This window comes from Vulpes vulpes, chromosome X (assembly GCF_048418805.1).
Source record: "Vulpes vulpes isolate BD-2025 chromosome X, VulVul3, whole genome shotgun sequence".
NCBI lineage: Eukaryota > Metazoa > Chordata > Mammalia > Carnivora > Canidae > Vulpes > Vulpes vulpes.
In genome coordinates, this window is record NC_132796.1 from 38,828,445 (window position 1) to 38,855,571 (window position 27,127).

The following is a 27,127-nucleotide window of genomic DNA, read 5'->3' on the forward strand; positions in this document are numbered from 1 at the left end:
GTCTTCTCTCCGTATGCTGACAGAATAGGCTAGACTCAGAAATGTAGTATAATCTGAATGTGTGCCTACTGCTGCTATTTTTGTCCAGGGGAAGGCAATTGGTTATAATGCATGCTTTGCTTTCATAGTGCTCACTTTTTATTTTCTTTATTGAGGTACAGTTGACATACAATGTGTTATATTAGATCCAGGTATACAAGTACTCTATAAAATAGTCTGGTTTCTTTTGCTGTGGTAGCAGACTCCAGGAATGTTTGAGTGTATATACAATCCGCTTAGTTCAAGGGAGAATAAAAGCAGTTCTTTGCTGTTTTGTTTTGTTTTAATAATAAAAGCAGTTCTTAAAGTGTTCAGATGTTGGATGTTTTTTTCACTTAGCTGTGACAAATAAACTTTCACTTTTGTTTTGTTGACTATTGTATTCCTAGTGCCTGCATTGTCTTAAGGGCATTATAGATACTTGACAAATATTTGTTGAGTGGATTTAATATTTAAGGGTCATACTTTGTTAGTAGTTTGCCCATTCAGAATATTACAGCCCTTAAAATTTAAAGAGTACTGCAGATGTAGGCTAGCCTAATTATGCTTGCACATAACAGACATTTGTGAAGGAATATGATAGCTACTGTTTTCATACCAAACGATGCTTTCTAATCTATCTTAAAGTAAAACACTGGGTAGCTGACGTTAGTTTATTTTTGTTAATTGAGGGTTCTAGTCGACCAAGTGCAGTTTTGTTCATTCCACGTTGAAATATAGTCCTGAAGGCTTGCTAATGATTATTTTTCTTGATAAGAAAGCTTTTTGAGTTTCTATCTAGAAGTTGTCATTATGCATATCAATTTTCAGTTTGTCCAGTAGTTATAAAAAAATACAACTATTTAGATACTTAGATTGTGGATAAGAATGAGCTTATTGTGGTCAGTTTTTAAAACTGGATTTATACTTTGGCTGTTAATTACTTTTAGTGCTAAAATCTTGTAGGGACTCAGAAAATTTGAATATACATATATGGAAATACTTTTTTAGAAAAGTTCAAGGAGGTTTTTTTTTTTTTTAATTGTAAGAATTTTATACCAACTCTAGTACTTGTTTTTCTTTCTTAGGTTTAATGTTGATAAAGTAGATGTCAAATGTTACCTAGTGTTGTTTTTTTTTTTCTTTAATTTGTTAAAAGATTTTTATTTATTTATTCATGAGAGATGCAGAGAAAGAGGCAGAGACATAGGCAGAGGGAGAAGCAGGCTCCATGCAGGGAGCCTGATGCGGAACTTGATCTTGGGGCTCTAGGATCACTCCCTGGGCTAAAGACAGGCGCTAAACCGCTGAGCCACCCAGGCATCCCTGTTATCTAGTCGTCGTCGTCGTCGTCGTCGTCGTCTTCTTCTTCTTCTTCTTCTTCTTCTTCTTCCTTCTTCCTTCTTCCTTCTTCCTTCTTCCTTCTTCTTCTTCCTTCTTCTTCCTTCTTCTTCCTTCATCTTCCTTCATCTAGTGTTCTTGATCGTGATTTATGTTCTTAGAAATTAGTGTTATTCATTGAATATTAACATGTATTTTTGGACAGGCTGATATGTTATTTGAAGTGGATATTGTAAACTATTAGTGGTTTAATATTCCCTACACATATAATAAATAGTTGTACTGTTTCTGCATTCCTAAAAAGATAATGATATTTCAAAGATAAACTTGAGTACAGGCTATTTGATGCATTCTTGGTAGTATTTCAAATAGTTCTAAAGGCACCAAATACAATGATTATTGAAGAATCAGTAAGGGTAGATAGTTTTACCCTTTATTATCATAGTATTTTGTTTCTAAAGTTCATGTCTTATTTTGAGATAAGCAGTGGTATTCTGACATTAATACCATTGAACTTTTACTTTCAGTTTTTTAAATAATAAACTATTTAAACTCCTCTATAACTGGTACTATTTACTTGAAGACTTTCTGAAGCTTTTTTTATATAAACAAAATTATACATAAGATAACTTCATAAAGTTAATTCTCCATTCTCGGCTGTCTCAAGAAAGTAACCCAGCAGCCTGTCTGTCATCAACAGTAAATGTACAAAGTAATTCTCTTTGGTTGTCTAATATGTTTTATTTGTATAGTGTAGTTTTCATGAATTATGTCAGACTTAATGCACCTGAAAATTAGGACACATTTATATGACTGAATTTAGTACACTGATTTTTCTCATTCTCTTCTTGCAGCATTTTCAGTTAGCTTTGGTTGACTGCAATCCATGCACTTTGTCCAATGCTGAAAGTAAGTATTTTTAAGTAATGGTTTTCTACATGTATTCAGATCACCTCATGGCAAATAATAATAGTAGTGATGATGACGATGATGATAGTAATAAAATCCTATGTAATTTTTCTTCTAGAATTGTTGAATCTAACTGTATTGGTTGCCATGGCTACTTGTACAAATGGAACATGTGAGACCAGTTATTGTGAACAGCCTGTGTCTAAAATAGATATGCCAGTGAACTGGGTTGTTGAATTAAAATTGTCCACACTAATGAACAAAATTGATTATTTGTGCATTATATTGTAGATGACTTGAGAGATTAAAAGCAGAGTTTGCCAGTCTTTTAGGAAAAATGAGTATACAAAGATTCTTATGTGATACCTCACTGATTCCGGGTCTGTGGTATTAAGATTATTGATAATTATGAATGCATCCTTTGATTTTTTTTTTGTTCTCGTTTTACACATCATATATATAAAGTTTGAAGTGACATTTTTCAATTAATTAAAAAAGAATGTGTGTGAGAAACAGTTCTGATATAGTGGTTTTCTTCAGTTATATTCTGCTTCTGTGTATGTTTCATTCCCAAAGCAGATTGGTTTGATTATGATAGGTTTATCAATAAGTGTATGTTGGCATATTTATTGTAAAGTAGCCAAGAAAAGTTATAAGGATATTTATTGGGTTCAAGCTGGATTTCTTTAAAACTTTCTTTCTTGAAAAATAATATATAAAAAGTTGAATCATTCTTAAAATTTTAGGTCAGAGGATTCTAGGTTTTAGGAAGTGTTTTGCTTTAAGTGACTCATGTTCTAACCTTAGAGAATGGCATTAAGTGAAAAGCAGTGGCAGTGTTAAGAATGGCTAAGAAAATGATGGAATACATGAAAAGGCTGTAGGAATTAGGATGTAACTTGATAGTATGTGAATTATGACCTGGTGTGGATTAAATCATCATCTAAACCAGACCAATTATCTCATATTTTCTACGAGAGGCAATTTCCTGAGAAAACAAAATATTTCTGTTTTCATTTTTTCTTTTTTAAAGATTTTATTTATTTATTTGAGAGGGGGAGAGAGAGAAAGATGGAGAAGGAGCACGAGCAAGGGGAAGGGCAGAGGATGAAGCAGACTCTCTGCTGAGCAGGGAGCCAGATGGAGCTCCATCCCAGGCTCCTGGGATCATGAGCTGAGCTGAAGGCAGAGGCTTAACCAACTGAGCTACCCAGGTGCCCATCTATTTTCTTTAAATTAAACTGATCAGTATATTTGCAGAATAAATGATGGGAAGGTAAGAAGTGCAGCAATATTTTAGTTTCTTTTTTCTTTTTAATATTTTATTTATTTATTTATTCATGAGAGAGAGAGAGAGAGAGAGAGAGAGAGGCAGAGACACAGGCAGAAGGAGAAGCAGGCTCCATGCAGGGAGCCCAACTGGGATTGATCCCGGGTCTCCAGGATCACGCCCTGGGCTGAAGGTGGCGCTAAACCGCTGAGCCACGTGGGCTGCCCAATATTTTAGTTTCTAAGATGAGGTTAGATTAGAAAAAATTTAACCTACTGATATATTTATTGAATGTTAATTTATACTTTTTCCTTAATTATGCAAGAATAGGAAAACCACTCCTTTTCATTAATTGATTTCATCTAGTACCTTAAAACTAACTCTCATAATGATATGTCAGTTTGAATGATAACTTCTGAGGGATGTTTCATAAATTTCAAACTGAATATTTTGGTAAATCTTCATTTTATTCTACTCCGTTGAAGTTAAATCTCAATTGTAGGTCATTGCTCTTGCTTGAGAGGAAAACACCTACATCTGTAGAATGAGCACCACTGGGCAGAAAACTTCCTGTTGAATGTGAAGAAGATGATTTGAACCATAATGAATATATCTTCCAAGTTTACTATGTCTCTGTTCTTCGTTGTTGAGAAAGAAAATAGGAGGGAGGGTGACCCACGTCCTGTTTTGCCTAGGACTGAAGAGTTTGCCTGGACTCAGGACTTTCTGTGCTACAAGGCTGGTTACTGTGATGGAAGGGAACATGCTTTATTTAGAGAGATTAGGCCATTATAGTTCAGTTGATTTGGGTAGTTTATTTTAGGCTGTCTGCATGATTACATGATAACCACAGTAATGGCTGATGTCTCACAGAGCACTAACAAATGTAGACTGCCTACTTTGAGCCAGACATTATTACTATTTAAGTATCAGGCTTTTATTATCTTTGCAAAGCTTATTTCTCTCTGAATTTTTAACATCATTACCTATTTCTGTATGCCACAGACCTTAACTATTCTTTGAAATCTTACATATTACTTTGTGATACTACAAATATCAGAAGATTATAGAAAGTAAAGTAAGCTTTATAAAATGTCTATATGAGATAATTCTCTTATGGCACAGTTCATTTATGCAATTAAAAAATAAATAGATACACAGGGTTCTAGAACTTTTTAAAAGTTTTGGTGTTTTAAAAAGTAGAATTGTGGTGATGTGAGATTTCATTATATGTTGGCCCCTTGGGATAAAATTGTTTCCTCTAGATTTAATTAATTCTCTTAATTTTAAAAATAATGTATAGTTTCTGAATAAAGTTTAATTTCAGAACCTTTTATAGTAATATTTGTTAAAAATTTCCACTTCTAAAAAAAATTCCACTTCTAATTGAGATTTAACCAAGGGGAGCTTTTTCTTAGATGATGACTTCTAAGAATTTCAATATGTGGTGGTTTTCACACTGTAAAAGACGGCACTGGATTTAGTAATTCATTGGATAGGAAAGCCCTAGATGGAGAGCCTAGGGACCGAGCTTGGAGGAAGTTTGGGGTGGTAGTAGGATGCTAACTAGTTGCTGTTCTTTTCTTCCTTATCACCTTTATTAGAAAAGTAAAAAGATTGGGGGAAATAAGTGTAGATTTTCGATCTCTTTCTCATTCTCTTAACCTTAATCCAGTCTTCCTCCAGTGATGTAAGGTGAGATTTGGACTGGAATCTCAAGGGAGAGCTATGTTAGAGGAATCTCAAGGGAGGAGAGTGGAAAATGAGAAAAGCCCTCAACAGATGTAGGTAGAGGAGATATTTATGTATGTAGAACTTTTATTTTTATGTGTTTTCCATGAAAAGCTGATTTTCATCTTCTAAAGATATTTTTGTTTTGCCTCTGATTAGTTAACGTGTGATATTTAATGATTATTTATGGAGAGATATAGCACTTTACTTTCGATCTAAGAATGTTGGATTTTAAAGTTTATTATGTATTTTGTTTGTTTTGTTCTTTATGATTATTGAGCTTAGTTATTCCCAGGTGCTGGTCTAGGGTATAGGTATCAAAATCTCTTGCAGAACTGATTAAAAACGCAACTTTCCAGGCCATGCCCCAGGCTCACTGAATCAGAATCTCAGGAATGTGTATTTTTAACAGACCTCCTAGGTGAATCTTAAAGTTAGGGCAATCAGTGATACAGTTTGCTGTGTATCCCCTAGTGAATACTTGACAATAGCTGTGTGGACCTTGTTTTTAAAGATCTACATAAACATTTTGCATATAACTTTGAAAGACTCCCAGACTCCTTGAAATCCAGCTATGAAATCCAGGTAGATAGAACATTAAAAAAAGAAAGTTATCATTGAAGAATGAAAATTATAGTATTGAAGTAGCTAGGATCCAATTCTGATTTCTGGTTCATTGTTGCTAGGATCCAATTCTGATTTCTGGTTCATTGTTGCTTTTGAGTCATTCATACTTTGGTGATGCGCAATATCAGGGGAACTACAAATAGAAGCTGATATATATTCTTACTTGATTTTCAAGACATATTTTTGTTAATCTTGGGAATATTTACTATTCTAGCCTTCTAAGTAGTTTTTGACCTTTTTTTCCTTTAATAATTCTGAAGAACCAATAGAGAAATGCAACAGCTAGTTTCCTCTGTGTTTTATTACTAGCATCATCCTGCTTTATGACTTCTTTATAAATGTTATGAAATATGGTATAAGGAATTATAGGCTTTCTTTGGCTTTAATGTTTTTTTTATCAAATGGTGGCTTTACTGTACTTTATTGACTTGGAACTTGGTTTTTAAATACCATGTTTGAAATGCATAGATTATAAGAGTTTTCTCTATTTGCTTCATCTTGCAATTTTGAACTTTCTAAGGAATATAACTAACTTACTTGCTATAGATTTTAATGTTAATAATTACACTGACAAAATTTGATAATGACCAACAATGAATACATGTGGCACATGTGGCATCTTATGTTCATGTTCTTTAGTGTTTGTTGTATATTCTGTTTTATTAAAAATAAAAGTTGTGTCTCATTATCACTTAAATCTCTGTAGTGTAGACCGTGCTTATGTTTGACATTTTATATTCTTAATTTACCCCAAACATTACTATATTGGTATTGATTTTTATTTCCCATCATCTTTGCAGTTCAATTTCACATTGCCCACTTATATGAAACCCAGGTAAGTGTTTTAATTTACCTTACTTAAGCAAAAGTGATCACACCCGTGTTATTGTAAGTGAAGTCAGACATACATATAATGTAATGGGATTCTGGGCATTATCTCTTTCATATATTTTATATTCATTAAATGTGTTCAAGATTTTGCTCAGTGAAACAGTACTTGCTGTATATGAAGAAGTTTCACTTAATAGGTTTTGCCTCTAATCTTGAGCTATTTGCAGCCTTAAATGACTATATTTAAGATTTCTCTTATTCTTGATGTGGGATACCTAGTTTTTCTTTTTTTTTTTTTTTGCAAAGTATTCATAGATAGTTGTGATAATGCATTGTTTTTAGTTTTGCTTTTTCTTCAGATTGAAATATCCCTTCCATATGTCACTATTTGAAAGGCATGTTAAAGTCACCTCTTGATCTCATTACCAATCCTCTTATGATTGCTATACTTAAAAAAACCTTTTCAGTTTAATTTTAGAACATTTTATTTTGATGCATGGCAGATTTTGCTTAGTTGTGTGATAAAAGTTGTGTGTGATTTACCACATAGACATTTACTCTTGGCAGTGGGATGGAAAATCAGTTATAAGTTGGTATGAAAGCAAAATATTAAATAATTCAAAGTTTACACAAAATATTTTATAACTTTTTTTTGGGGGGAGAAGCACTGTTACGTTTGTACATCTATTTTGTAAGGTCTGTTTTCAGGGCCAACATGAGGGTGTTTAAAAAAAATTAACATCAGGGCAGCCCGGGTGGCCCAGCGGTTGAGTACCTGCCTTCGGCCCAGGGCGCGATCCTGGAGACCCGGGATCGAGTCCCACGTGGGGCTCCCTGCACGGAGCCTGCTTCTCCCTCTGCCTGTGTCTCTGCCCCTCAACCCCACCCCCCTCTCTCTCATAAATAAATAAACTAACTAAAAAAAATTAACATCAAATTTCTGGACACTTCCATCTGCTGTACCCCCACCACACACACACACACACACACACACACACACACACAACACACACAACACACACATATATGCGTGCATGCCCACTGAATAAGAATTTATGCACACTCAGGTTTGATACCCTACTAATGTTGGAATTTTATCCACCTTGAGAAGCTGCATGTGAAAATTATATCATCTTGTTAGATCAGTCTTGCTAGTGGTAATCCCAGCCTCCTGTCAACTGCTGATTTTTGCCAAATCAGCAAAGGCCCCCGGGTGAAAGCCTCTACAGAAATCCACTCCCTCTCCAAAGTTGTTCGTTCCTTGGAGTTTGGAGTCTTAACTCTTTCTGTTCTCATTATGTCAGAGTTCTCTGCTGCCTTCAAAACAAGAATTTTTTTTTCCCTAAAATTTTCTAGTTCTTAGATTACTGGTCTGTTACTAGCTGAAGCAGAAATTTTCTGACTTTTATTTATTTTATTTTTTTTGAGGGGATAGTGAGGGAGAGAGAATCCATCAGCGTGGAGCCTGACAGAGGGTTTGATCTCACAACCCTGAGATCATGACCTGAGTCAAAACCAAGAAATGAGTGCTTAACTGACTGAGCCACCCAGGCACCCCATTCTCACCTTTATTTTTTTATTTTTTAAATTTATAAATAAATAAATAAATAAAAAGAGAGAGGCAGAGACATAGGCAGAGAGAGAAGCAGGCTCCATGCCGGGAGCCCGATGTGGGACCCCATCCCAGCACTCCCAAGATCATGCCCTGGGCCGAACGCAGACGCTCAACCGCCACCCAGGCATCCCCTCTCACCTTTATTTTTATTTTACTTTATTTTATTTTATTTTATTTTACTTTTTTTTCACCTTTATTTTTAATGAGAGTTTTTGCTGGTGGTGAATTCTGATTTATTTGACCACTTTGTAATTTACATTCCATTTTATTCTGCCTTTCATTGTTTCTGATGAGAAGTTGTTGGTGTTAATCTTTTAATCTTGTGAAGGTATTGTGGGGACAGGGCCCTCCCTTCATTGTTTCTTTCATTTGATAAATTTTAGTTCCCATTAAGATTAAAACAAAACAAGAACAGAATTCAAGGCAAGCAGAGTATTATTATTAGATGTATAATTATTAGATGGCAAAAGATGACACTAAACCTATGTAAAGATAGAAAAAAATCTCTATTCCAGTACTTAATAACAAGGGTTTTCATTTTCAGGTGAAAATTTAAGACAAGCAAAAGTGCCTCCCTCCACCCCTACCTAGCTATAGAAAGTTACTTTTTTTATAGTTCAGCTGATTTATATGAATTTTTATGAATATGGAATTTTAAAATGTAAATTTAAATAGTCATATGTAGTTAGTGGTTACTGCTTGCTAGGTAACCAGTCAGTTTCTTTTGGAAGTCTTCATGCTAATAAATGTAGAAATAATATAGTATTACCTTACAAACCCCGAGGGCCCTGTCCCCGAATTGCCTTCATAGGATTAAACAAGATCATAATTAAGACAGCAAAGTGAGGGAAATACTGTTTTAACAAGAGTGGTTGAGGAAGGCCTCTCTGAGCAAGAGCTTTTTGGGCTGAGTCCTGAATGGAGAGAAGAGGCCACAGATAAAATCATTTTTGGGGCTGACAGAGTATGTGTGTGTTCCTGGGTCATTCTAATAAGGAGATGTTACTGTCTACCGTGGCTTTATGGCACAGAGTTTGTGTTGGAAAGGCAAAAAGAAAAAAAAAAAAAAAGAGGCCTATGTAGAGATGGAGGTGTCGGGGTTGTTGTTGTTATTGTTGTTTCTTTGAAGGTTTTTTTTTTTTGGTTAAATTTAATCATAAATCTGAGTTGGAGTTTATTTTTCAGCTTTATCGAGGTGTAATTGACAAAATTGTAAGATAAACTGCACAATGTGATGATTTGATACACATATACATCGTGAAAGGATTTTTCGCATCGAGTTAATTAACATACCCATCATACCCATAATCCCCCCTGCAAGAGTCTACATACACATGATGCTATAGAGTATTTATCTTTCTCTGTCTGGCTTATTTCACTTAGCATAATGCCCTCCGTGTTCATCCATATTGTTGCAAATGACAAGATTTCCTTCTTCTTTGAGGCTGAAATACTATTCCATTATATTTATATACCACATTTTCTTGATCCATCTTTTTTTTTTTTTTTTGAAGATTTTATTTATTTATTCATGAAAGACACACAGAGAGAGAGAGAGGCAGAGACACAGGCAGAGGGAGAAGCAGGCTTCATGCAGGGAGCCCGAGGTGGGACTCGATCCCCGGTCTTCAGGATCATGCCCTGGGCTGAAGGCAATGCTAAACCACTGAGCCACCTGGGCTGCCCCATCTTTTTTTTTTTTTTTAAAGATTTTATTCATTTATTTGACAGAGAGCATAACTGGTTAGGGGGCGGGGTGGAGAGCAGAGGGAAGAGGGAGAGGGAAAAGCAGGCAGACTCCCAGCTGAGCAGGAAGCCTGACTTGGGGCTCAATCCCAGGACCCTGAGATCATGACCTGAAGAGAAGGCAGACCCTTAACCCACTGAGCATCCCAGGTGCCCCTTTCTTTTGATCCATCTTTAGATAGATACTTAAATGTTTTTACCATACCTTGGCTTATTGTCAGTAGCACTACATTGAACATACCTCTTTGAGATAATGGTTTTGTTTCCTTTGAAAATATACCCACAAGTGGGATTGTTGGATGATCCGATAGTTTTATTTAGGTATGGATAATTTTAGTGGGATGTCATCTCCCACACCTATTCTTACTAGATTTAAAAATTAGATTCTCAGGTTTCTATGTATATTATCATACCATCTCTAAATAAAGATAATTTTATTCCTATATATAATGTCATAGGTCTTAGTAAATAATATATTAAGAATTATTCATGGAAAGTTTTATCAGTCATATTTTTATGTTTTTATTTAAATTCCAGTTAGTCATCATACAGTGTAATATTATTTCAGGTATACAATATAGTGGTCAACATTTCCATTCATCACCTGGTGCCCATCACAACAAGTGCTCTCCTTAATCCCCATCACCTATTTAACTCCATCCCCACACCTTCCTTCTGGTAGCCATCAGTTTGTTCTCTATAGTTAGGTCTGTTTCTTGGTTTGCCTCTCTTTTTTTACCCTATGGTCTTCTATTTTGTGTCTTAAATTCCACGTATGAGTGAAATTCATATGATGTCTTTCTCACTGACTTATTTTGCTTAGCATAATACTCTCTGGCTCCATCCACATCATTGCAAATGACAAAATTTCATTCTCTTTTATGGCTGGATAATATTCCATAGTGTGTGTATATATATCTATAGATATATATATATCTGTAGATATCTAGATATCTACACACCACATTTTCTTCATTCATCATTCAGTGCACACTTGGGCTGTTTCCATAATTTGTCTATTGTAGATAGTGTTGCTGTAAACTTAGGGGTGCCTGTAGCCCTTTGAATTAGAATTCTTTGGGTAAATAAATACCTAGTAGTGCAATTACTAGATCGTAATTGAGGAACCTCCATACTGTACTCCACAGTGTCTACACCAGTTTGCATTTCCACCACCAGTATAAGAGAGTTCCCATTTAACCACATCCTCACCAACATCTGTTGTTTGTCATGTTGATTTTAGCCATTCTGACAGATTTGAGGTGATATTGTAGTTTTGATTTGCATTTCCCTGATGATGAGTGATATTGAGCATCTTTTCATGTGTCTGTTGGCTACTTGTGTGTCTTGAAAACGTGTCTATTCATGTCTTCTGCCATTTTTTAATTGGATTATTTGTGTTTGGCATGGTTATTATATAAGATCATTGTATATTTTGGATACTAACCTTTTATCAGATAGGTCATTTGCAAATACCTTCTCCCATTCCATAGGTCGCTTTTAGTTTTGATGATTGTTTCCTTTGCTCTGCAGAGCTTTTTATTTTGATATTGTTCCAATAGTTTATTTTTGCCTTTGTTTCCCTTGCCTTAGGAGACCTATCTAGAAAAAAGTTGCTATGGCTGATGTCAAAGAAATTACTGCCTGTGCTTTCTTCAATGACTTTTATGGTGTCAGATCTCCCATTTAGTTTAAGTCTTTAATCCATTTATAGTTTATTTTTGTATATAGTGAAAGAGAATGGTCCAGGTTTGTTCTTTTGCATGTTGTTATTCAGTTTTCCCAGTACCATTTGTTGAAGAGATGTCTTTTTCCCATTGTATAGTCTTCCTTGCTTTGTTGAAGATTAATTGGCCGTATAAATATAAACTGCAGGTTCATTTCTGGGTTTTCTGTTCTGTTGATTTGTGTGTCTGTTTTTGTGCTAGTACCTTAGTGTTTTGGTTACTGCAGCTTTGTATTGTAACTTGAGGTCTGTAATTGTGATGCCTTCAGCTTTACTTTTCTTTTTCAGGGGGATTTGGCTATTCAGGATCTATACAGAATTTTAGGATTGTTCTAGCTCTGTGAAGAATGCTGTTGGTATTTTGATAGGGATTGCATTACCTGTATAGATTGCTTTGGAATAGTATAGGCATTTTAACAATTTTTGTTCTTCCAATACATTAGCATGGAATGTCTTTCTCTTTCTTTTTTGTCATCTTCAATTACTTTCATTAGTGTTTTCTAGTTTTCAGAATATGGGTCTTTTTCCTCTGTTTAGATTTATTCCTAGGTATCTTGTTTCTAGTACAATCATAAATGGGATTGATTCCTTCATTTCCTTTCTGCTGCTTCATTTGGGTGTTTAAAAATGCAACAGATTTCTATACATTGATTTTTGTGTCCTACAACTTTACTGAATTTGTGTTTATCAGTTCTAGCAGATTTTTGATAGATTTCTTTTGGGTTTTCTGTATATTGTATCAGGTCACCTGCAAATAGTGAAAGTTTGACTTCTTCCATGCTGATTTGGATGCTGATTTGGATGTTCTTTTTGTTACCTGATTGCTGTGACTAAGACTTCCAGTACTATTTTGAATAAACTTGGTGAGAGTGGACATTCCTCCCTGTCTTGTTTCTGATCATAGAATTAAAGCTCTCAGTTTTTCCCCATGTAGGATGATGGAAAATGTGGGCTTTTCATATATATGGCTTTTATTTTATTATGTTGAGGTCTTCACTCTAAACTTGCTTTTTTGAGGGTTTTTATCTTGAATGGATATACTTTATCAAATGCTTTTTCTTCATCTTTTGAAGCGATCCTGTGGTTCTTATATTAAGCTGATTGATTTGCAAATACTGAACCATCCTTGCAACACAGAAATAAATCCCACTTGATCACGGTGAATGATATTTTTTAAATGTATTGTTGTATTTGTTTTGCTAGTACTCTGTTGAGGATTTTTGCATCTATGTTCATCAGAGATATTAGCCTGAATTTCTCTTTGTGTGTGTGTCTTTATCTGGTTTTGGTATCTGGGTAATGCTGGCCTCATATAGAATGAATGTGGAGGGGATCCCTGGGTGGCTCAGTGGTTGGGCACCTGCCTTCGGCCCAGGGCGTGATTCTGGGGTCCCGGGATGGAGTCCCGCATCGGGCCCTGCATGGAGCCTGCTTCTCCTTCTGCCTGTGTCTCTGCGCACCCCCCCCCCCCCCCCCCCGTGTGTGTCTCATGAGTAAATAAAATTAAAAAAAAAAAAAAGAATGTGGAAGTTATCCTTCCTTTTCTACTTTTTGGAATTATTTGAGGAGAACAGGTATTCACTCTTTAAATGTTTTGTAGAATTCACTTGTGAAGCCATCTGGTCCTAACTTTGTTGGGAGTTTTTTGATCACTGCTTCAATTTCTTTGCTGGATATTAGTCTGTTCCAATTTTCTAATTCTTCCTGTTTTAGTTTTGGTAATTTATACATTTTCAGGAATTTATGCATTTCTTCTAGGTTGTCCACTTTGTTGGCAGATAGCTTTTCATAATACTAATAATCTTAAAATTTATTTCTGTGGTGTTATTATTTCTCCTGTCTCATTTGTGATTTTATTTGGATCCTTTCTCTTTTCTTCCGATTAAGTCTGGCTAGAGGTTTACCAATTTTTAATTTTTTTTTTGCAAGAACCAGCTCCTGGTTTCATTGATCTCTATTGTTTTTTTTTTTTTTTTTTCATTTTGGTATCATTTGTTTCTGTTCTTATCTGTATTATTTCCTTCCGTCTGCTGGCTTTTAGGCTTCATTTATTGTTATTTTTGTGGTTCCTTTAGGTGTAAGGTTAGGTTGTTTATTTGAGATTTTTCTTGCTTCTTGAAGTACATCTGTGTTGCCATATACTTCCCTCTTAGAACCACTTTTGCTGCATCCCAAAGATTTTGGACTGTTGTGCTTTTATTTTCATTTGCTTCCATAGTATTTATTTCTTTGATTTCCTGGTTGACCCATTCATTACTTAGTATCATGTTATTTAACCTCCATATTTGGTGGTTTTTGGAGATTTTTTCCGGTGGTTGACTTCTAGTTTCATAGTGTTATGGTCAGGAAAGGGCATGGTATGATTTTGATCTTGAATTTGTTGAGTCCTGTTTTGTGGCCTACTATGTGATCTATTCTGGAAAATGTCCCATGTGCACTTGAAAAGAATATGTATTCTGCTGTTTTACGATGGAAGGTTTGGAATATATCCATTATAACCATCTTGTCCAGTGTGTCATTCAAAGCCATCTTTACTTACTGGTTTCTGTTCATTGATGAAAGTGGGGTTTTAAAGTCCGCTACTATTATTGTATTATTATGAATTAGTTCCTTTATGTTTTTTTTTTTTTTATTGTGTTAAGCATTTGGGTGCTCCCGTGTTGGGTGCATAAATATTTACAATTGTTGATTCTTCATTTTAGATTGTTGCCTTTATTATTATAAAGTGTCTATCTTTGCCTTTTATTACATTCTTTGTTTTAAGGTCTAATTTGTATGAAATAAGTATTGCTACTCAAGCTTTCTTTTGACAGCCATTTCCCTGATAAATGTTTTTCCATCCCCTCACTTCCCAGTCTGTATGTGTCTTTAGATCTAAAATGAGTCTCTTATAGGCAGCATATAGACAGATCTTATTTTTTAAATCCATTTTGTCATCCTTTGTCTTGATTGGACCATTTATTGTATTTTTGTTCAAAAATAATTATTGATAGATACATATTTATTGCCATTTTATTAATTGTTTTGTGGTTGTCTTGAGATTTTCCCTGATCCTTTCTTACTGTTCTTTCTTTCAAGGTTTGCTGATATTCTTTAGCAACTTATTTAGATTTCTTTCTATTTATTAGGTGTATATCTATTACTATTTGGTGTTTTAAATTGTATATTTTTTAACTTAAATTGAATTAATTAGCATATAATGTATTCTGGTCACAGAGGTAGAGGTCAGTGATACATCAGTCTTATATAATACCCAGTGCTATTACATCACCCATTTACTCCATCTCTCCACTCACCTCGCCTCTAGTGACCCTCATTTTGTTTCTTATGATTAAGAGTCTCTTATGCTGTGCCTTCCTCTCTGTTTTCATTATTTTATTTTTCCTTCCCTTCCCCTGTGATCCTCTGTTTTGTTTTTTAAATTCCACGAGTTGAGATCATATGATAATTGTCTTTCTCTGATTGACTTATTTTGCTTAGCATAATATCCTCTAGTTTGATCCACATCATTACACATGGCAAGATTTCATTTTTTGATGGCTGAGTAGTATTCCATTATATATAAATACTACATCTTCTTTATCCATTCATCTCTCAGTGTACATCTGAGCTGTTTCTATAGTTTGACTACTGTGGACATTATTGCTATAAGCCTTGGGATGCAGGTGCCCCTTTCAATCACTACATTTATATCATTAGGGTAAATACCCAGTTGTGCAGTTGCTACCTCTGTTTTCAACTTTTTGAGGAACCGCCATACTGTTTACACCAGCTTGCATTCCTACCAACAGTGTACAAGGGTTCCCCTTTCTCTACATCCTTGCAAACATCTATTGTTTTCTGACTTGTTAATTTTAACCAATCTGAGAGGTGTGAGGTGTTACCTCATTGTGGTTTTGATTTGTATTTGCCTGATGCCAAGTGATGTTGAGCATTTCATCATGTGTCTATTGGCCATTTATTTATCGTCTTTGGAGAAATATCTTGTTCATGTTTTTTTGCCCATTTCTTGGTTGGATTATTCTTTGGGTGTTGAGTTTGGTAAGTTGTTTATAGATTTTTGATATTAGCCCTTTATTTGATAAGACATTTGCAAATATCATCTCCCATTCTGTCAGTTTTCTTTTGGTTTTGTTGACTGTTTCCTTTGCTGTGCAAAAGCTTTTTATCTTGATCAACTCCTAATACTCATTTTTGCCTTTGTTTTGGAGACCTCTCTAGTAAGAAGTTGCTGTGGCTGAGGTCACAATGGTTGCTGCCTGTGTTCTCTTCTAGGATTTTGATGGATTCTTGTCTCACATTTAGGTCTTTCAACTATTCTGAGTCTATATTTGTGTATGGTATGACAAAATGGTCCATTTTTATCCTTCTGCATGTGGCTGTCCAATTTTCCCAACAACATTTCTTGAAGAGACTTTTTTTTCCATTGGATATTCTTTCCTGCTTTGTCAAAGATTAGTTGACCATAGAGTTGAGTCTTCATTTCTGGGTTCTCTATTCAGCTCCATTTATCTATGTGTCTGCCAGTACCATACTGCCTTGATGATTACAGCTTTGAAATAGAGCTTGAAGTTGGAATTGTGATGCCACCCATTCTGGTTTTCTTTTTCAACATTCCTTTGGCTATTCAGGGTCTTTTCTGGTTCCATACAAATTTCCAGCTCCTTTAGGTATAAAGTTAGGTTGTATATTTGAGACCTTTCTTATTTCTTGAGAAAGGTTTGTATTCCTATGTAGTGCCCTCTTAGGACCACCTTTACTGCATCCCAGAGGTTTTGATCAGTTGTGTTTTCATTTTCATTGGTTTCCATGAAATTTTAAAATTCTTCTTTAATTTCCATTCATCATTTAGTAGGATGCTCTTTAGCCTCCATGTATTTGAATTCTTTCCAAATTTCCTCTTGTGATTGAGTTCCAGTTTCAAAGCATTGTGGTCTGAAAATATGCAGGGAATGATTATAATCTACTCTTTTAGTATCATTTGAGACCTGATTTGTGACCCAGTTTGTGATCTCTTCTGGAGAATGTTCCGTGTACACTCAAGAAGAATGTGTGTTCTGTTACTTTAGGATGTAATGTTTTGAATATATCCTTAAAGTTCATCTGGTCCTATGTGTCATTCAAAGCCCTTGTTTCCTTCTTGATCTTCTGCTTAGATGATCTGTCCATTGCATTGAGTGTAGTGTTTAAGTCCCCTACTATTGTTGTATTATTAATTGATATGTTTCTTTAATTTTGTTATTAATTGTCTTATATACTTGGCTGCTCTCATTTTAGGGGAATAGATATTTATAATTGTTAAATCTTCTTGTTGAATAGACCCTTTAATTATGATACAGTGTCCTTCCTCATCTCTTCTTATAGCCTTTGGTTTAAAATCTCATTTGTCTGATACAAGGATTGCCAACCCAGCTCTCTTTTTATGTCCATTAATATGATCAGTGGTTTTCCACCCCCTTGCTTTCAATCTGGAGTTGTCTTTGGGTCTAATATGAGTCTCTTGTAGACTCCGTATGGGGTCTAATATGAGTCTCTTGTAGACTCTTGTAGTCTCTTGTAGACTCACTTATTAGACTTTAAAGTTGAAAAAATGGCTTGCTTTTTTTCAATCTGAAACCCCGGGTCTTTTGGTTGGGGCATTTAGCCCATTTACATTCAGAGTAACTATTAAAAGATGAATTTAGTGCCATTGTATTACTTGTAAAGTCACTGTTTCTATATATTGTCTCTGATCCTTTTTGTTTTATGTTACTTTTGGCCTCTCTCTATGCTTAAAAGATCTCTTTTAATATTTCTTGTAGGGCTGGTTTACTGATCACCAGATCTTTTAGTTTCTCTTTGTCCTGGAAGCTTTTTTTCCTTCTAATTTGAATGACATCCTAGTGAGATAAAGACATCCTAGTGAGAAAGTATTCTTGGCTGCATGTTTTTCTCATTTAGTATCCTGAATATATGATGCCAGTCATTTCTGGTCTGCCAGGTGTCTGTGGATAGATCTGCTTCCAGTCTAATGTTTCTACCCTTGTAGGTTGCAGACCTCTTGTCCTGAGCTGCTTTCAGGATTTTCTCTTTGTCTCTGAGATTTACAGGTTTCACTATTATATGCTGGGCTGTTGTCCTGTTTTTACCGATTTTGAGAGGGGTTTTCTGTGCCTTCTGGGCTTAGATGCCTGTTTCCTTCCCCACATTCGGGAAGTTCTCTACTATAATTTGCTCCAGTATACCTTTTGCCCCTGTCTTTCCTCTTCTTCTGGGGTCCCAGTTATTCTAATTTTGTTTCCCTTTATGATATCACTTCTCTTTCGAATTCTTCCCTCATGATCTAGTAGTTGTTAATTTCTCTTTTTCTCAGCTTCTTTATTCTCTGTTATTTTGTCTTCTGTATCACTAATTCTCTCTTCTGCCTCATTTATCCTGTTAGAGCCTCCATTTTTTTACGCATCTCATTAATAGCCTTTTTTGTTTCGACTCGATTTTAGTTCTTTTATTTCTCCAGAAAGCGATTCTCTGGTGTCGTCTTTGCTTTTTTTTCAAGCCCAGCTACTGGCTTGTAATTGTTAATCTGAACTCTAGTTCTGACATCTTTCTTACATCCATACTGATTAGGTTCCTGGAAGTCAGTACTGCCTCTTGTTCTCTTTTTTGATGTGAGCTTTTCCATATTGTCGTTCTGTCCAGAGAATAGATGACTGATAGAACAAAATACTGAAATGGCAACAACCCCAGAGAAATAATCACTAATAAATCAGAAGAGATCTGAAAATAAAACAAAAAACAGTAAAAAAAAAAAAAGAGAGAGAATGTAATCAGACAGGTGAACAAAATAGAGAAATACACAGGATCCTGTGTGTATTTTGTTTGGTTTGTTAGAAGAAACTACACACCAAAATTGTAAAGAAAGAAAAACATGTGTATATGTGTATACACACACATATACACAGAAATACATTGACAGGATAGAATGTAACTGTAAAGATGAAAATTTAAAAAGACTTTAATAAAACAGCACAAACAAGACAAAAACATGTATTTATGATCATACAAGTGAAGAGAACAGAGCTGTACACTAGATTTTGGGTGTATTTTGGTCTGCTAGGAGAAATTGCATCCCAAAATTGTACAGAAAACTTACATGTACAGAAAAATAAAACCAAATACAATGAAAGGATAGAATATAATTGTGAAAATGAAAAAAAAAGATTTTAAGAAAGAGTTGATAAGAAATTGAAAAAGGAAAGAGAAAACGAATTAAATTGAAAGACTAAAGAATCAAAGGAAAAAACCCGTCGATTTTATATGCTATATTCCCCTAGCAGTGGCATTCTCAGTGATCAGTGAACTTTGTCTTGGCTGATGGTCTCGCTGATCTTCTGGGGGAGGTTCCTGTTGCATTGTCTTTGTCAGGTGTCTTTGTCCAAGGTGGAATTGCACTGCCCTTGCAGGGGGCCAGGCTAAGTAATCTCCAGATTGCTCTATGTGGCTTTTGTTCCCTTGAAGGCTTTCAGCACAGTTTTAGAGGATGACAGTGAAAATGACAGCCTCCCAATCCCCACCAGCCTAGAGAGGAAAGCTCAGGATCTCAATCCTCAGCATGTCCTTAGGGAAAAGCAGTCAGTCCTTCTCTCCCTGGTCTCTGTCCCTACTATGTGCTCACCCAGCCTGTGACTAAGTGTTCCTATCTCAGGCATGCGACCGTGTTTCTGGTCTCTAAACTCTGCAAGCTCCTGTGGCACACTGCTGCGCCGCTCCTCTCGGGGGAAGAAAGAGGGGCTCCCGGTTTTGTCATTTATTGGGCCCCTGCTCAGAAACAGTCATTCCCGACTGTGCTTTGGTTTGAGGTTTATGGCACCCTGAGCTGAGAGCCCACTCATGGGGCTTGCTGGTAGTGCTGGTTGTAGCTGGCTTCCCTGCTCTGATTCCTGGGAGCTCTGCCACACTCAGGCACCCCCAGTCTTTCTGTGACCCCAGGGATCCTGAGACTGTACTGTTTCACCTAGGATTCCACCCCTACTTGCCCTCTAAGCACCTTTCAGGCAGGTTCCTCCGGCACTGGAACAGACTTCTAAAAGTTTTGATTTTGTGCTCCACTACTATATCACTTTCCAGTGCTGCTGATGGAGGCTCCCCCCCCTGCAGTTTATCATCACATATATTGCCTCAGATTCACTTCTCTGCACCTCCTACCTTGAAGAAAGTGGTTGCTTTTCTATTTGTAGAGTTTTAGCTATTCTTTTCTTACATCTCTGGTTGAGTTTGAGGGTGTTCAGAATGATTTAATAGCTATCTAGTTGAATTCCTAGGAAACTAGGTCTCCTACTCTTTTGCCATCTTGGACTCTCCTCAGCCTCTGTTATTGTTCTTTGATTCGTAGTTCCCAGTAGGTTTGTATATTACATCTTTTGCTTATAAACAGTGTATATTAAGTTGATGGTTGTTTGAACTCATTCTTTACTCCTGTCCTCCCCATATTTTAGGTATATGTTGACATTTTACATCCTTTTATTTTGTGTGTTCCTTGACTAATTTTTTTTTAAGATTTTATTTATTCATGAGAGACAGAGAGAGAAAAAGAGAGAGAGAGAGAGAGAGAGAGAGAGAGGCAGAGACACAGGCAGAGGGAGAAGCAGGCTCCTTGCAGGAAGCCTGATGTGAGACTCCATCCCGGGTCTCCGGGACCCCGCCCTGGGCTGAAGGCGGTGCTAAACTGCTGAACCACCCAGGGATCCCCTGGGTTTTCTATTATAAGTAATTATCTTCTTTTCTCTTGCTACTTTTAAACAGTTTTCCTTATTACTAATAAGGAAAGTTTAATTACAATATTGCCAGTTTAATTATAATATTCTTTGGTGTGGGTCTGCTTTTGTTGATTTTGATGAGACTTCTCTTTGCCTGCTGGATCTGGATATCTGTTTCCTTCCCACATTAGGGAAGTTTTCAACTATTATTTCTTAAGGTTTTTGCCCTCTTTTCTCTCTCCTCTGGGATTCCTGGCATTCGAATGTTATTTATTACATTTGATGGAGTCACTGAATTCTCTACGTCTTCTCTCGTTTTGTATAGTAGTTCTCTCTTTTGCTCAGCTTCATTGCTTTTCTTTACTTTGTCTTCTCAGTCATTAATTCGTTCCTTTGATTCTTCCAGCCTGCATTCACTGCACCAAGTGTTTCTAATCTTGTTTATTGTGCTCTTGATCTCTGATTCTTTTGTAATTCTTTTATTTCTGTGGTAAGGGTCTCATTGATGTCATCTTTTCTCAAGTTCAGGGAGTATCCTTGTGATCATTGCTTTCAGTTCTCCATCAGCTAGAGCTTTGCCTAGCTCTCTGGCCGTGGCCTTGTCTTATTCTTTCATTTTGGATAAATTCCTCTGTTTTCTTATTTTGTCTAAGTTTGTGCCTTCTTCTCTGTATTAGAAAATCCAGTTAATGTCTCCTGCTCCTGAAAGTAATGGCCTTATGAAGAAGAGGTCATGTAGTATCTAGAGCCTAGTGCTTCAGGGAATGTGTCCACTGCGTGCTGCATTCACTCTGCTGTTGTGTTCTGGCTGCTCTATCCTTCAGGCCAGTTGTCTGCACAGGTTCTCTTTGCCTGTTTTGGGCAGTTTTGGTCCCTGGCCTGAATGTGGCAAGTTTTAACTTGTGCTCTGGTCTGCTTGTGAAATGAGACCTGTCATCACCTCCACTGGAACTGAGGCCCTACAGAACTTTGTGGTTGGGACACGTGTGTACACAGAAGTTTGTGCTGGTCTTCTGGGGGAGGGGCCCATGGTGCTGGGGCTGAGGTAAGCATGATTGAGAATGGGCAGTTCCACAGGAGTGTGTGGAGGGGTGGGGCTTAGTATAAGTAATTTAGGCAGCCAGTGTCCAAATTGCACTGGTTCCTGCTAATGGCTCTCTGCTTATGCTGAGTAGTGGGGGAGTGAAATGGTGCCAGCCAGCTGCTTTTTTTCCAGAGAGGTCTCTCTGTGAAGAGCAAATAATCTCCCACTGTGTGCCCCAGGCACTCTTCAGATCACTGTTTCTGTGCTGTATGCCTCTGGGTTGTTTGCTGGTTTTCTCTCGCTCTCTCGAAGAGCAGCCTCAATACCTCTGGACACTTCTGGAACACACCCAGTCCAATGATAGTTCAAGCTTTGGGTTTAAGCCCCTCTGGTTGCAACAACTCATGAAATTTATACCCTCTCATTTTTGAAGCCAATGGTGATGGGGAAATGTTCTCCTAGTACATTACCCTGTGTGCTCCTCTTACTCTCTCACCCTCTTCCTGACCAATATCTGTTTGTTCCCTAAGCCACATCTCTACGTTTTGTACCTTATTCAATGTGTGACCTCTTCTGTAAGTTTAGTTGTGATGTTCTGCCATTCTTCAGGTTGATATCTGAGGCATTTAGGGTGATTCGATAGTTAGGTATTTGTATATGTGCGAGGAAGCAGGCCAACGGTCTTCATACTTTTGCTGCTGTCTTTGAGGAAAGTCCTCTATCAGTTAGTTACTTAATTTACCTTTCCTATCTTATTAACTGAGACTTCTAGAACCACTTTTTAAATAATAATATTAATAATAATAGTATTAATTGGCCTTTTCCTTGAATTTAATGAAATAACTTGAAGCTTGCCATCTAAATTCTTATTAGACTTTAAAGTTGAAAGATACAAAATTTTCCCTTTTAATTTTGTTATTAAAATATTACTTATTTTTAAATAGATAACCCAAAATGAAAGTGCTTGAAAGAATACACATTGAAGTATCCTCCTCATTCCTTTCCTGTAACAACCTATCCTCCTTCCCAAAGGTACTAGTGCATTTGATATCTTTCCAGAGAAATCTGTGTATGTATAAGCAGATCCATTTATGTGTTTACACATATTTATTTTTATTTATTTTATTGAAACAATTATGTGTGTTCTCTCTCAATCTTGCTTAAGTTATTTCTTTAAATTAGTATTTTATTTTGGAAATATTCCATATCAGTACATACAGAACTGTATTATATCCCTTTGCATAGATGTACTGTAATGAGTTTAACTATTTTCCCCTTGAGGGATTATTAAAATAGTATTACCATGAATAATTCTGTTTATAAGAATCCTTAGTTTCATTTTCAACTTTCTCTTCTAACTAACTAGCATTAGTTTATTACCAAAGCACTGTAGCTTGGTTTCATTTGTGTATATTATAGAAATCCAAAAATTCTGAAGAAAGAAAAATTGCAGTTGATATTTATAGATGCATTAAGTATGCCATGAATATGTAGGGTTTATTTCATGAATTTAGGGATGATCCAGTGCAAGGGAATCTTTAACAAAACAAAAATCAGTGTAAGGGAAACGAACAGTATTGTGAGGAAGGAAGAAAGATTTTTTTAAAAAGTGAAATTAATGTAAAAAGGAAAGAAAAACAATAGATCTACTAATTGGTCAAAACCTTAGTTCTCTGAAAAAAATTAACAAAATAATCTACTAGGAACTTGATCAAAGGAATAAAAGAGAGAAAGAACATACACAAAATAAGTAACCATAAAAACGGAAGAAATTAGAACTATCAAACGAGACCACTTAGCAGACGTCTATGTGAATGAATTTAAAAATTAATTGAAATGGACTATTACAGATTAGAAAAATTGACCTCATTGAAGTTAGAAAGTTATAAAAAGTCAATTTCTCTTAAAGAAATAGGGAAAATTAAGTAATGCCATACAGAAAGTATCATGGCCAGATGGTTTTACAGGGGTATTCTACCAAGCCTTTAAAGACCTGATAATTCTGATATTTTATAGATTGTTTCAGAGCATTGGAAATGAAACACCTACTTTTCTTTTTCTTTCTTTCTTTCTTTCTTTCTTTCTTTCTTTCTTTCGAAGAAGGTTTTAGCTTTTAATCTGACTTGAGAGATACTTATGTTTGGTAATGGTTCAAGTCCTTTCTGCACTTAAATTTTTAGAATCAGGGATTTTGTTTCCATTGTATTTTTAAAATATGCTATAGAATTGTTAACTACAGACCATAGTGCTTTTGTATCCTCTGTTTTAAACTGTAAAATGTATCTGACATGAAATTTACCATTTTTGCCATGTTTTAAGTGTACTGTGTCATTAAGTACATTCACATTGTTGTGCAACTGTCACTATCATTCATCTCCAGAACTTTTTCATCATCCCACACTGAAACTCTGTACCTATTCAATAATAAGTCCTCATTCCTTCTTCCACCCAGCCCCTGGCAACCACTATTCTACTTTCTGTGTCTATGAATTTAACTGCCCCATGTAAGTGGAATCATATTGTATTTGTCTTTTTGTACCTGGCATATTTCATTTAGCATAATGTCTTTAAGGTTTATATGTGTTGTATCATGAATGAGAACTTAACTCCTCTTTAAGGCTTAATATTTCATTGTATGTACACACCATATTTTCTTCATTCATCTATGGGTGGACACTTGTGTGGCTTCCATCTTTTGGCTATTGCTGATAATGCAGCTATGACCATGAGTGGTGCAAATATCTGTTTGAATCCCTGCTTTTAATTCTTTTTGCTATGTAACTAGAAGTGAAATTACTGGGTCATTATGATAACTGTGTTTAATTTTTTTGAGGAACATCATACTATTTTCCCCCATTTCCCCATTTGAAACAAATGTAACATCAATACCTGAGAATGATAGAAACAGTATAAAGAGGAAGCAATATACAGACCAGTATCAATAATGAATATTGGTATAAAAGTATTAAATAGAAATTGAGCAAACAAAATCATTACCTCATTGAGCAAATAATATACTATGACCATGTGGTATTCATTCCAGGAATGCAAGATTGAATATTAGGAAATCCGTTAGTATCAGACACCATGATAATAGAACTAAAGGTAAAATCAAGTAACTCACCGTTGGTGCATTGACAAATATAGTGCCATTCCTTTTTTTTAAAAAAATATTTTTTACTTATTTATTCATGACAGACAGAGAGAGACAGAGAGGCAGAGACACAGGCAGAGGGAGAAATAGGCTCCATGCAGGGAGCCCGACGTGGGATTCAATCCTGGGCCTCCAGGATCACACCCCAGGCTGAAGGCGGTGCTAAACCGCTGAGCCACTGGGGCTGCCCTGCAGTGCCATTCCTAATAATAAAACTCTATCCAAATTGGACATAGGAATTGAAGGTTACTTTTTTATCATGGTAAAATTCATATACCTTAGTCCCCAGATTAGTATCTTATTTAGAGGAAACACTAGAGAGATTTTCACAAAAATTAGGAGCAAGGCAAAGATTCTCACTATCTTTATTACTCCTTTTTTTTTTTTTTTAAAGACTTTATTTATTAGAGAGAGCGTGTGTGTAGGGACAGGGGAGGAGAGGGACAGGGACAAGAAGACTCCACACTGAGCAGGGAGTCTGATGTGGGGCTCAGTCCTAGGATCCTGGGATCAGGACCTGAGATGAAGGTAGACATTTCACCAACTGAGACACCCAGGTGTCCCTCTTTTACTCCTCATCATTGTAGAATAGGTATTAGCCAGTGCAGTTAGATAAGAAAAATCCATTAGAAGTACAAATTTACATACAGAAATTAATAACCTTCAACAACAGTAATCAGAGGGCATGTTAGAAAAAATTCCCATTTGTATCTGTAATTACTTGACAATAAACTTAAAAGAAGTACTGTGATTCAACAATATAAGGATACTGATTCTCCCTAAGTTCCTTTATAAATGGAGCACAAACATCAGTAAAAACTACAAACAAACTTTTTAAGGGCTTAGATAAGTTGGTAATATGCTAGAATAACCAGGATAACAATGGGGAGAAATTGTATAGGTTATACTAACTCTACTAGACAGATAGGTGGTAAAGCCTGTATATTTCAAAGTGTGGTCTGGCACGTGAATAGACGGACCAGTGGAATATCGTAGAAAGAACAGGAATAGATCCAGGTACATAGATCAGTGTTTGATAAAGGTAAAATCTTAAATTCCTGGGGCTGAGGTAGATTATTCATAAGTTTGTAGGACAGTTAGGTAGCCATTTGGAAAAAGATAAAATTAGACCCATGACTCAAGCTATTCAAAAGAATAAACTAGAAATGAATTAGAGTGAAATGTAAAAAATATTGTACAAGTAGTAGAAGCAAACATGAACTCCTCTTCAACCATGATTTAGGAAAAAGCTTTCTTACTATGATCATTCTTGTCATTGCCTTTGAATTTAGATCTAGTCAGTTTGAGCAATATAAAGATAATTTCTACATGACCAAAAAAAAAATAGCATAAATTAAAGAACACTTAATGAAACTAGGAGAGAATGTCTACAGTATATGCCATGGACAAAGGGCTAATATTCCTAATATAACAAACTTAAAATTTGAGGGACAAAGGATTGAAAACCCAATAGGAAAATGGAAAAAAAGACATGAATAGACATTTCACAGAAAATATATAACAAGGCCATTAAACATATGGAAAAGCGGTCATATTCATTCAGAAATGCAAATTGAAGCAACACTGAAATATAATTCTCACATATCAGATGGGCAAAAATTTTAAGTGGCTGTGGGGAAACAGGCATTCTCTTGCACTGTGATAATACAAACTGGTACAACCCATCTGGAGCAGAATTTGGCAGTAATCTAACAAAGCTATATATGCACTTACCCTTTGACTCAGCAACTTCACATCTAGAAGTATACCTTGAAAATATACCTCCAAAACTATGAAAATATATAGGCACAAGGATATTGACTGGAGCATTGTTTGTAATTACAAAATATTGGAAAAAACTTAAATGTCCATAGGAGAATGGTTGGATAAACTATGGTACATTCAGGTAGAGGAGTTGGATGTAGAAAAGTATGAGGAAGACATATGTGGATCACTGCGTGGATTGATTTCCAGAATGTACTGCTAAGTGAAAAAAAAAAAAGCAGTGTAAAAGAGTATAATATACAACCCTTTGTGAAAGAAAATACACATGTGCAAAAGCAAAGTATGCATTTGCCATTTGTGCAGAAGTAATACTGAAATGGATAACCAGAAACAAATGAGATTGGTTACCTACCAAGGGTTGTTGTGAATTGGGTAATAGGGATGAGAAAAAGGTGGAATTTCTTGAGTATATACTTTATATAGCTCTAACTCTTAAAACCTGGTAATGTTTCTCATATCCCAAAATTAGTTGAATAATTGGGACCAGCAAGGATGTGAGTTAACCCAAAATAGAATGCAGACAGTAACAAATGAACCTAACTAATGAATAACATAAGTATAGTGAAGGGGGTGGATATGAAAAGAACTAACCTTAGTAACTTTAGAGAGTTGTAT

The 27,127-nt window shown here is 35.8% G+C and overlaps 1 protein-coding gene across 10 annotated transcripts in view; it reads left to right on the plus strand.

Annotated features, from left to right (window-relative positions):
- Positions 1–27,127, plus strand: part of KDM6A (lysine demethylase 6A) — a 209,507-nt gene that overhangs the window by 116,439 nt on the left and 65,941 nt on the right. For all 10 annotated transcript variants that reach the window (XM_026012249.2, XM_026012250.2, XM_026012252.2 and 7 more), the window contains 2 exons: positions 2,214–2,268; positions 6,697–6,731. In XM_026012249.2, the coding sequence (XP_025868034.1) occupies positions 2,214–2,268; positions 6,697–6,731 (90 nt within the window). The remainder of the gene's footprint in view (positions 1–2,213; positions 2,269–6,696; positions 6,732–27,127) is intronic.